The following is a 12,182-nucleotide window of genomic DNA, read 5'->3' on the forward strand; positions in this document are numbered from 1 at the left end:
CCATAACACATTGTGACACATAATGACATAATGTTTGAAAGTCTGTAGGTTAACATAAATGCAGATAGGCCTAATTGTAATAATAAAAGACAACATAGCCTAATTATCGATTTTGAAATATTAAACCAGTCAATACAGAACGAATTATTCTGTAGCCTTTTGCCGTCAATACCATGGATATGGCATGGGCCGGCTACTGCCGAAGTTGTCTTTGCTGTATCAATAGGCAATATATTTATATTTAACATGAAGTATAGGGCTTCCCTGTACATTAATAGCACCAGACGCCCCGCGGATGACACGCAACAGAAACGCCATGCTCACACCACGCTTGCAGTGTGTCTCCGCGCTGAAGAAACGTGCGCTGCTGCTGGCGCGGACTCTGAACCTATGCTCTGAACACTGTGCGAGCCATCTTAACAGTTGCGTTAGCTATTATGGTCTCGTGTTGTTTCCACCAGCGCAGAACTCATTGTTCCTTTTAATTGATAAAATAAATATAAAACGAAGGAGAAGCCTATAAAAAGGCCCGAAGCCCGGCCCGCGTTTTAGGTATGACATGAAAATTGGCCCGAAGCCCGGCCCGAGGGGCGTAAAAAAGTCGGGGCCCGTCGGGCTCGGGCATAAATGCAGGGCTTTAAGCTATACTGCACTGTAAAAAAAACATTGTTGGTTTAACTTAAAAAAGTAAGCAACCTAGTTGCCTTAATTTTTTGTTTATGGAAATTAAAAATTTGAGTTGATACAATAAAGGAAATTGGTTTAATAAATATAAACTCAAAATATAACTATAAATGTAACGTCTTCACAAATAAAACACACAATTACCCAATACGCTTGGGTGGCACACTTGGGTCATGCTAGTTGATGATACTAGTTGGGTCTTAAAATACTTAAAATAAAAAGTGTATTTAAGAACCTTTAATATCCAAAGCCTAACCTTTCCATCGCACAAAAGGTTCTTTGTAGTGAAAAAAAAGGTTATTTAGACTATAAAATGGTTAGAAAAAAATAGTTCTTTAAAGAACCTTTCACAAAACGGTTCTTTGGGGAACAAAAAATTGTTCTTCTATGGCATCACTGTGAAACCCCATTTTTGGTTCTTCCTGGCAGCTTTATTTTTAAGGTTGTAGCAAAAATTTTGGAGAATTCTAGTTCCAATTTATATTCAAAGGATTGTTCACCTAAAAAAACAACTTACCTTATGTTGCTCAAAACCTGTTTGACTTTCTTTCTTCTATTAAGCACAGATATTTTGAAGAATTTTGGTAAATAAACAGCATTAAAACAGACATTTCTGTTTTTCAATGGCTTTTTTTCTTACAATTCACAGCTCTGCCACAGAAGTGCAGAAGTCTCTGCAGTTATCAGTGTGTATAGAAAGTTAGGTTGCGATTGGCTATGTGAGCCTGGGTCTTAGTGACAGCCTGTTACTGCTTCAGCTAGCCGTATGGGTTCAGCAAGGTAGGTATAGACCCGTTCTTCCTTGAAAGAGGCTGAATAACTTGCAGGACAGGAGACATATTTGTGTCTTTGCCTCAGGCTCAATCCACAGCCCTTAGGCAGGTCTACTTATAGATGCCTGATTGATAATACAAGAACTTGATCTTCTTAGTGAAACGGTGACTCTGCAATACACCTGGCAGCACAAGGTTTCATAACCAGGATTTCTTGTGAGGATTTGCATGTCATGTATGCACATAGTTACCCAGATCTGTTCAGTTTTCCTGAAAGAAGTGTAAGGCATGACAAATGTACATGTTCAAGTGATTGGTAATAGATTTGTCTTGATTATCTACAAGGTCTCGGCTCACTATATCACTCTACGAGGCAATTCATCAAGTTGTCGCCAATGCGCTTTCAAATTGTATGATTGAGTATTCCCAACTGGATTCACTGTCTGATAAATTATTCCTTGTGTAGCAAGTGCTATAAGACAAAACTCTATCAAGGTTAGCGTGGGGTTCGGTATAGCTCCTATACGAGACTCTGTGGTGTCTGGTTTCCCTCAGAGGCTTATGGGCCTCAATCAGGGTTGGCACAATATTTAATTTGATGCAAATGAAAATGAGGCTGTGGGGTAGTATATGAGTCTTTTTAATAAGACAAGACAGGCAAAACCATTGTTTTGTCTCATCCACTGAGCAAGAAAAGCCCCAAACCTTCTGGTTTTATTTCTATATCTATTTTCTTAAGGTGTTTACATAGTGGTTTGTTTATATCAGTCACCTGATTTATATTCATATTTTATTCCTAACAATATAGTGATTTCTTTCTTGCTGTTGACAGTATTTTCTGATTTAAAAAGAAAATGATAAAAAGAAATATCCAATATCCTCTCTGTAAAAAACCTTTAATACATCAACAAAATGAAACGATTTTCAACCTGGCGTTATCCAATGTTTATATTTCTCTTTTGCAAATGTATCCAATTTATTGTTTTACATGTTTTATCAGATAATGCCTCATTTGCATATTTAAACTTAAACTTTCAGAAATCTTTCTATACAAAACAATTGTCTCAGTTGTCATTAATCTTCTGGAAAAAGTATGGTGATTTCTATTAGTTATTTTATGCTATCCACCTATATTTTGTTGTCTATTTTTTGAATACTGTACAATGTAGTGAATGGACTGCATGTCTGTTCCTCACATCCTCATTCTCATTCACATCACATTAAATGTGGCATCTATTCTGACTGAAGTTCATTGTGAGCATCCACTTTCACAACTGCGCATATTGTCACAGCATAAAACTGCAAATTGACACCATACTTAAGATGCCATGGTCTGATTAAGAGTGCCTTCACACTTCATTATGGCCTAATGAGAGAGTCTCACATCTTCGGCAGGGTGGACACCTTGCATTCATTGCCAGCCTGCCTGCTTTGATTGATGGTTTGGCGTAACACCTCCTATGAAAACGTGCACAATTGGCATTCCCAATCACAACTCAGCTGTCTGATGTCCTGTCCATGTAACATCATAGTGTCCTTCCCCTCTTATGACCTTTACTGACCCCTTGCAGAGCACAGAGGACATAGTCGTAAATAATGGCAAGTGTTGGAAGAAATCACCTGTTACAGTCTGATTTGGCTGTCTTTATGCATCTTTTGAATCATTTTTATCAGCACTTCAGATCACAATGATTATAGACATTTTTCCGTGGTCAAGGTTGTGTGAACATTTTTAATAATAATTAAAAAAAAGAAGGAAAAAAAAGGGTTGGCTTCAAAATAACACTACATCGTGGTAACACTCAATCAAGCATCCAGCTTTACCATTTTTGAACCTCTTGAGATGGACTGACCCCACCATTTTTTAATCTCAAGTAGCCCATTTGCAACAAAATCTCATCTCATCAAGTATGTACATTGAGAATAGTTTGTAATTTGTAGTCTTGCTGTTGCTTCAAATGATGAGCAAGTCGGATTGAGAAATGGAGAGAAGTCCTGCGTGATTGTGGGAATATAATTACGCCTTAATTGCTTGCCATTTGATGTGCTGTCATTTGTCACAGCCCACAGACAGCAAATAATGGCTTCTGTCATTGTCAGTTTGTCACATTGCCATGCAGCCTTGAGAGAGAATCAGCAAAGAGCTGAATAGTATTTGTCCTGATTTACTGATAAGCGTGTCTGTGTTCGAGGTTATGGTTTCCTCATTTGCTTTGTTGTGCGTATTATATGTATATATCATCAAATATTCTGGGAGAATGCAAGATGGTCAGCCTACCTGTGCCTGGAATTGTTTGTGTAATGCGAGTGAGTGTATTTTACCATTTCTTTCTCAGAAACCTAATGACAGAAGAATCCCAGTAAACCTAATAAGCAGAGGCATCCTGGGGCTAATTTATTCAATCTCCAGTCCAAACAGTGCAAAGAATAGTAATAAAAATAAAATAAAAATTGTAAATATTACATATAATATATATATATATATACAGTATATATAGTTGTACTTTTGGTGCGTGTATATTGCAACATTAGCTTAGCAACATGCTAACAGCAAAATCTAATGTGAGTCAAATGTAAAAAATGTACATTTGGCATATAATAAAAAATATAAACAACATATGATGTAATACAAAAAATAGTATAATACGATTTAATAAAACAATTATTTAAAAAAAAATTATATATATATATATATATATATATATATATATATATATATATATATATATATATATATATATATATATATATAGTTGTACTTTTTGTGCTTAAAGTATCAAAACATTAGCTTAGCAACATGCTAAAAGCTAAATCTAATGTGCGGCACAAAAAGCAAAAAGTTGCTGCCGATCTACAATAAATCACTCCAAACCAGTCACATTTGAGGTTCCGTGACTGTCAGAGCTGCCTATGTAGGCAACGGGCAGGCTTGCTAGGTTTTGTAACAGAGCTATACTGTTGTGTATGTGTGTAAGCCCTGACAGTGTGCAAACAGCGCGTGTTGCCGATGGACGGTTTACATCGATTCCCGTATCAGCTCTGACAGGTGCTACAGTCTGACACGGCCCAGGCGTCTTGTTTATGCCTGCTGAACACTTTGTGTATTTCTTAAATTGAGTAAACAGAAGCTGCCTGGGGCTAATTTATTCACTCTCCAGTCCGCTCAGTGGGATGAACAGTAAGGAACCGCACACACCTGTCAATACTGCGGAACAGACACTCAGAGCGCTCGGCCTGGTACATATAGCAGACGTCCACATTTAGACATTATCTGTCAGATGGCGATGGAAAAATGTGTTCTCATATGTTAAGATCCAGATCTGGATAGAAGCTGAACTTGTAAAAGCAGTGGCGTTTTGGCGGATTTGTGAAAAGAAGAAGCACTGCTTCCCTTGCCTACTCGGAGAAAACGCCCCTGGTAGAAAGCTTTGCAGAGATCTCCTCTGTCTGTCTAGCCCTCTCGCACTCTCTCTATAGAGGAATGGATGACAGAGAGTACAGGATTAGCAGAGGTGTAAGCTGGAATCTATGAGATACTCAGGACCTCAATGCTCTGCTGAGTATAGTGTTTGTTTGCTCATGAGTATCTGAGTGCATTGACATAGCCAGGGAACCTGTGTCAGCACAAAGACACACTCACTTGTTTGTTTTATGCTGCTGCTGCTGGTAATAGAAAGAAAGCAAGATAGAGAAAGACTTTATCTGTGTTCTGAATGGATCACTGGCTTAAATTAATACTATGCAGTAACTGTTTATGTAACTGTTACATGATTGTCTCATGACCTCACTATGTTGCACGTTTAATTCAGCAAGTGGTATACAGTTATCAATAACAAAATAAAAATGGTTGTTAATAAAAAAAAATTAATCTATTTTTGTGGGGAAAATATATGCAATATATACACCAAAATTGGTATGATTTTCTTCATGTTTTTGAAAGAAGTCTCAACAGGGCTGCATTTATTTGATAGCTTTTTTCTGACAATTTAATAGCTTTAAAATTATTTTAAAAAATAATTATTTCATATTACTGTATTATTAATTTTGAAAACAGTTGAGCTGCTCCATATTTGTGTAGACATTGTAATATATTTTCAGGGTTCTTTGACAAATAGAAATATAAATTAATTTTTTAAAAAATAATTAAAAAAATATTTATATTTTGTAACATAAATGTATTTTCTGTCACTTTTGATCATGTAGTGTTTCTTAACTCTTGGTGATCAATTTTCTTTTTTAAATTGTCGCTGAAATTAAACTTTCTAGTTCATTTATCACACTGGGCATAGAAGGTCAGGTATTCTGTCCATAATACATCGGCACACTGTGAACAGTATGCACTGAGTAAAATATATTCATATTAATGTCAGCATGGGCCCGTAGTGTGCAGTATAGTATTATTTATATTTATATTTTTGTATAGTATATGTCTTCAGAATACTAGTATGCAGGTATGATATTCTAGAAATATATATTTTTAATGCTATTCTTTAGTCTTGCACAACCAACAACACTGTACACACAATCCTATGCCACATTAGTTTGTCATTGCAGTATAACGGTTCCGTAAACCTCCCTTAGATCTTCCGATAAAGTCCATTATTGCATAGAGATTTTGTGTGTGTGTGTGCACACGTGTCTATTTGCAGACGTGTGTACACGTGTGCTTAGATCCATGCATGCATGTGTGTGTGTGTGTGTGTGTGTATGCACCAAGACTTCTTTGTTTACCAATTCTCCGCAGGTAAATAAATATTCCCTGTGTGCATTGTAGAGGAGCCGTAACCATAGAAATGGATATTTGATTTATTCCAGAAAGAGCCAAGCTCTTTGGCTTGAGTACTTGCAAACAATATGTTTGGGTAGAAAGCCAGCACCCAGCAACAGCACCACATCACAGATGTCTTCTCAAAATCACATGACTCATTTCAGCCCTGGCAGACCTCTGAGCGTCCTGTCCATTCTCTGGCCACATGGGCGAGAGTCGCTCCTCAACCTGTACGAGTCACTAATGCCAGCAGTGTTGAAGAGGAACTAATAGAAATTGGTGGCGCTGCTAATGTTTGTCAGCAGTGTGGTAGTAGTTTAGATATGTAGTCAGTTTTTGTATCACTGTTTTAACCCTGGATTACATACACTTCTTGTCACTTTGACCAATATAATGTATCATTATTCAATATTTAAAAAATAATATCTTAGTGACCTCAACATTTTGAATGGTATAGTGTATGTAGCATTGGATGTATGATTCATTCTAGGGAATGATTTTTAAATCACTACATTTACATGTGAACAGTAACAACAATTATTAATTGATTCTTTGGTGGCATTTTTTTTTTTACTGTAGCTAAATATTTAGTTAAATGTTGCTGTACATTGCTTAAATTAAATATTAGGTGTATTTTTTAAATATTTTAAATCTGTTGATTTTCTTTTCCATTCAAGTTTAACTGTCAGAGAGGTGGACCCCCATAACCCCTACCATACCCTTGTTTTATGGCCGTACACAATAGGACAGGGACAAAGGGTTCTTTGCTAACCATGTGTTTCTGTCTGTGTTTTTCCCCAGTGTCTGTACGGCTGTTACGTCCACTCCTCCATCATCCCCACCTTCCACCGCAGGTGCTACTGGCTTTTACAGGTAAGACTGCCAGAGACTTGGACGCCTGATGGGAACTCTTGTTATTTTTCTGAAGCCATCATATTTTTTACCCCTCTTTTTCCCCTTTTCATTTGGAGCTGAGCAGCACACCTTCAAGTGTAATTCAGCTGTAACGGAGACAGGCAGGGAGATTAAACGTTAACCCCTCAGCCCGCTGGAGCCTGAGCTCACCGGCTGATCAAAGCTAACCTCGAAACTACAGCCTAGCACAGAGAGAGGTCCAGAGAGGAATAGAATGCAGATGAAGCTTTTAAAAGAACACAAAATATAGATATTCCTGCTTTTAGGATATATACTAAGGATAGACTCTCGAGTCACAGCAACATTCCATCATGAAACACAATAATTGTGGGACTTTTTTTTTCTTCAACCTAAAAAACATTTCACTCCAATTAAAATCCAGAAGCAATAATACACATATTTTTTATTTAATATTTTTAATTGCAGTGTCATTTTGACGGCACAGTATGGACCAAATAATCAGACAGCAATTTGACATTTTGAATTATTGTCGTATTTTTTTATTAAAAATAAAATACCGTTCATAGCACTAACGATGCGGGTCATACCGGCCGAAGTTTAATAGGTGTTTTTTAGAACGCTAAACCTAAACGTGATAACTATGATGCTTGCCATAGCAGCCACTAATTTATGTTAAAAACACTGTTTCGTAGAGTTCACTGACACTCTCAATTGGAAGAACATTAGTTGTTTAGCATCAATTATTACATACTTTGAAAAGAGGAAAGTGGGAGCTTTTCGAGCAACATGTCCATCTTCTGAGAAATATTATTCTCAGTCTGGCCCATGTTCTCTCAGTATCCTCTAAGCTGACTCATGTTCTGCTTTACTGCCGCTTCGGGTGCTCAATTTCTGTCTCCAGGATAGAGTAAGTTGTTCCAGCTTGACTTTGTCTTACACATATGGTATCAGTATTTGGGGCTTGGTGGTAGCCTCACTGTGTCCCAGTAGTCTTAGCCTCAGATGGTCCGCAGAGTGTCTGTTTGCTGAATGTCATAAAACATAATGGCCAAAAATCCCATCAAGTTTCCTGCTTTTTCCAAGTTGTGCTACCCTTCAGAAGTTTAACTTTTTTTATTTTGAAAGAAATGTATCCATTTAGGGTGTGTTCACGCTTGGCAGGTTTGTTTCGATTAAAATGAACCTTGGTGCGATTGCTCTCTTAGTTTTGAATAAGTTTGAAATCTGCCATCCAAACACTGGGATGAAGACCACAGAAAAAAAAAACAGGTATTGGTCTAGCCTAGAAATCTAGACGCACCCTAGCGGCAGCAAATCTAATCTGCCGCGAGTGTCTTTAGATTCTCAATACACTTCTGCGCTGTAAAAAACAAACTCTGGTCAGTCCAATCACATTGTGTATAGTCAGTGGGCGAGTCTTAACATGATGACAGCTGAGTTGCGCTTGCGTGCTTCTAGTAAACACAGAAGCTGGCGAACGGCGGTCTTTCGAATCAGCTTTGACCACAACTCTGGAAGACTTGGAGTTAAGCTTTTTTCTGAGAAAAGAACACAGAACGGCACTGAAGTCATTCTTAAAAAGGGAAGATGTGTTCAGAGTTTTGCCGACCGGATACGGTGAAAGTTTAGCCCGGTCAAAGGTGAGTTTCCAGACCAAACATCTTGATATGGGTCTGGCTCGTCAGGCTAGTTTTTGTCATGATATATGAACGCAACTGTGCAACTGTCACATTAGCTCTTTTCATGTGCCCCTGGGTTCAGTTGACGTCAGAGTTGGGTTCATTTGGATGACCCAAAAAACGATTCCGCTTAAAAAGGGTGGTCTGAGGTACAGTTAATTTGTAGGCTTGCTGCTGATATGAACTCAATCGTACTATATTACAGAGGTGAACTGCTATTAATGACGTATGATTTGATAAAAATGTGTGTTTGTGTGTGTTTCACTCACTTCCCTGATGAGCTTGACTGGCGTACTGCAAGCAGAGAGCTGTAGATGTCATTTCATCTTCAGCATTCTTTAGAGCATTTGAAGTACATTTGCGAGAGATAAACGCAAGGTCCGTTACGTACTGAAGCTTTGGAAACAAAACCTGTGGTTCAAAGTGCAGTGCACTGCATTTTTTAAAAATGTTTCTAGGCAACCCCCGAATCACCTGTACTGTCAGTCAAATGAATGTAACGGTCAACACAACGGAAGGCCCGCCCCTCCATTCATTCGATTGGACAAAAGAAAATAAACGCGATGACGTCGGGCGCTTTTCCGCTCAGAGTTAACTTTTTTTTAACTTCATTCGCTCGAAGCGCTCCTTCAAAAATGTGAGGCGCAGCAAGCGGTTGAAACGCGAGGCACCCAGGGCGCATAAGCAACGCGCATAACGCTCTGCCAACCGAAATCCATTCAAAAAAGGCGCCTCTCGCTGCAAAAACACGTTCTGTGTGATCTGGCCCCTATTCTGCAAGGGCACATTAAGTGGCATTAAAGTCATTTAGAATGTTACAAATAAAGCTGAGAAAATGTGTTCCACAAAAATAATATGTTGCACAATTTTTTCAACTATAATAATAGGAAATGTTTGAGCGCCCAATCAGCATTGACACTGAAGACTGGAGTAATGGCTGCTGAAAATTATGCTTTGACATCACAGGAGAAATCAATTTTAAATATAAAAAAATGAAAACTTTTGTTTTAAGCTTTTTTTAAATGATAACATTTAAATAAAAAATGGTAAGCATTCCAACTAAAATCTGACGCCCCCATACTTTTGAGCAGTAGTGTAAAAATGAAACAAACTGATTGCTTTGCATGTGAGTCAAGCTAATGTATTTCTGCATAGGCAGAATAAGATTACTAATGTAGACCAGACCTTTTGGTTTTTAGTCAAAATTTTACCGTCCCAGAGAGAAGATTCACAAAGGTTAGCAGTCAAGCCTCAAACGATGCCACAAAACTACATTTTCAGGGAATGTGATCACAGGAAGAAGAGGGAAGCGTACAGAGAGCAAAGAGACTGCAAGTGTGACTGCCTTTTTATCCAGCCTAGATCTTCTTTATTGAGAAAAGTCTCAGTAATAAGACAGGGGAGGAGAGGAGGTAATGAGAAAAGAAGCCTATGAGGAATCTCGGCACTCCTTCCCTCTAAAATGCTTTTCCCTCAGATAGCGCCTCATTCTTCTAGGCATGTCTCGGTGGTATTGCACAGCTCTGCTCTTCTCGCTCTGCATAACGGCGGAGATCTGCTGAGGGGACGTATTATCGCCTCTTACCCAGAATGCTTTGCACCTCGTTGGCCCTTCTAAAAAAAGTTCTCACTCAGGCAGAATAGACTGTCTAGTAGAGGGAATGGCTGTTTAGAGATTCGAGGTGTTAAGGGCATATTATCGCTCGCACACACAGCACATACACACACTCCCTCTGCGACTGTCCTGATCCCGCACTTGATTGATTTAATCGCTCCACGTCTCGTTCTCTTGTTTAGTGCTAATCGAATGTAATTCCTTGGCTCTCCTTCTTCATCAAATCCTACATTACGGGGCTGAGGTGTGGCGGCTGGGGACACAGACCCGGATATCATTATTATATTAATATGGCTGAATGTGAGGCCACACTTCATTTGTCTTCCAAGCTGGCAGATCTTTAGAAAGTGGTCAATAGCCTTTGCCGAGACCTCTTTATTGTGCGAGAGGAGAGGAGAGCCAGGCTATGTTAGGGAATGAAATGACTCATAAGACAGAATATTGTCCAGATTAATCAAGAAACTGGCAGCAAACCTGCAACCGCCTCCGCCCCCATGTCTCTCTCTCTCTCTCTCTCTCTCTCTCTCTCTCTCTCTCTCTCTCTCTCTCTCTCTCTCTCTCTCTCTCTCTCTCTCTCTCTCTCTCTCTCTCTCTCTCTCTCTCTCTCTCTCTCTCTCTCTCTCTCTCTCTCTCTCTCTCTGTTTATCTCTCCCCCATTTCTGTCTTCCTTCTTCCCTCCCGAGCCTTCTCCCCATGATTGATGGCAAGGTATGGCTTCTCCTCTAAGGAACCGGATGAGTTGGACCATGTATTCCAGTATACATCCCACTGTACCACTTCACATACATGCTCATTAAAATAAACAAGCATGCTCATATAGAAGGATAGATGGATGCTCTCATTTTCTCTTCCCGATCTATCTTACAGACACGGGCTGTCAGACCCACTAAATTTGGTATAGCGTGTTGGCATGTCAGGGGCTGTCTGTGATGCTGAAACTTAAAACTTAAAGGGTTAGTTCACCCCCCCAAAAAAATTATCTCATTAATTACTTACCCTCATGTCGTTCGACACCCGTAAGACCTTTGTTCATCTTCAGAACACAAATGAAGATATTTTGGTTGAAATCCGATTGCTCAGACAGGCTTTCATTGACACAATATCATTTTCTTCTCTCAAGATCTATAAAGCAGCCCCTCCAGTTTTTCGCGATTCCGCGATCGCTGAATACAATGTAAAATCAGAAAAATGTTGCATTTATGTTGCATAAATATCTAACTGAACTATCTCTAATTTATTTAAAGCTTAAATACATTGTTTGAGGATTACAGACGTTGGGGTGCTTGCACAGTGTGTCTTTGTAAAAACGAAAGTAAATCTTTCTCGTCTGCCATCTCGTCTCGCATAGGCCTAAGTGCCTCTAGATGGATGAATGACCAAATAAAAGTATGATATGCCCGATAACACTAAAAAAAGAGTTAATAAAAGCGTTGTATACCACAAACTAAATTCGCTCCTGACACACGGACCGATGTCAGACTGGCGAAGGATTGTTTGCCGGCTGTCAGTGCTCGTGAGTATACATCTGTTTTTATGTAGGCTTATGCCCTTTAACAATCATAATCAAATACACCCATTATGATGTCTAAATGTCCGTCTTGGCAGTGTCTTGAGTGAATAGGTTTGGGAAGTGTGACAGTATAGGCTATAGGCTATTGGGTCCGTGTATTAGCCTACTGTAGGCAGTAATCTTTAAAGTGAAAGCAACCGCAGCCTATAGGCTATATCAAATAACAACCACTGAACAAAATAAAATAACTGTAGCCTGACTTAAACGATAAAAAAAA

General features: G+C 38.8%; 1 protein-coding gene across 13 annotated transcripts in view; it reads left to right on the top strand.

Annotated features, from left to right (window-relative positions):
- camta1a (calmodulin binding transcription activator 1a) overlaps positions 1–12,182 on the top strand; it is a 437,191-nt gene that overhangs the window by 336,893 nt on the left and 88,116 nt on the right. For all 13 annotated transcript variants that reach the window (XM_067445898.1, XM_067445899.1, XM_067445903.1 and 10 more), the window contains one exon: positions 7,027–7,098. In XM_067445898.1, coding sequence (XP_067301999.1) covers positions 7,027–7,098 — 72 coding nt within the window. The remainder of the gene's footprint in view (positions 1–7,026; positions 7,099–12,182) is intronic.

The sequence above is a fragment of the Pseudorasbora parva genome, chromosome 6 (assembly GCF_024679245.1).
Source record: "Pseudorasbora parva isolate DD20220531a chromosome 6, ASM2467924v1, whole genome shotgun sequence".
In the NCBI taxonomy this organism is placed as follows: Eukaryota; Metazoa; Chordata; class Actinopteri; order Cypriniformes; family Gobionidae; genus Pseudorasbora; species Pseudorasbora parva.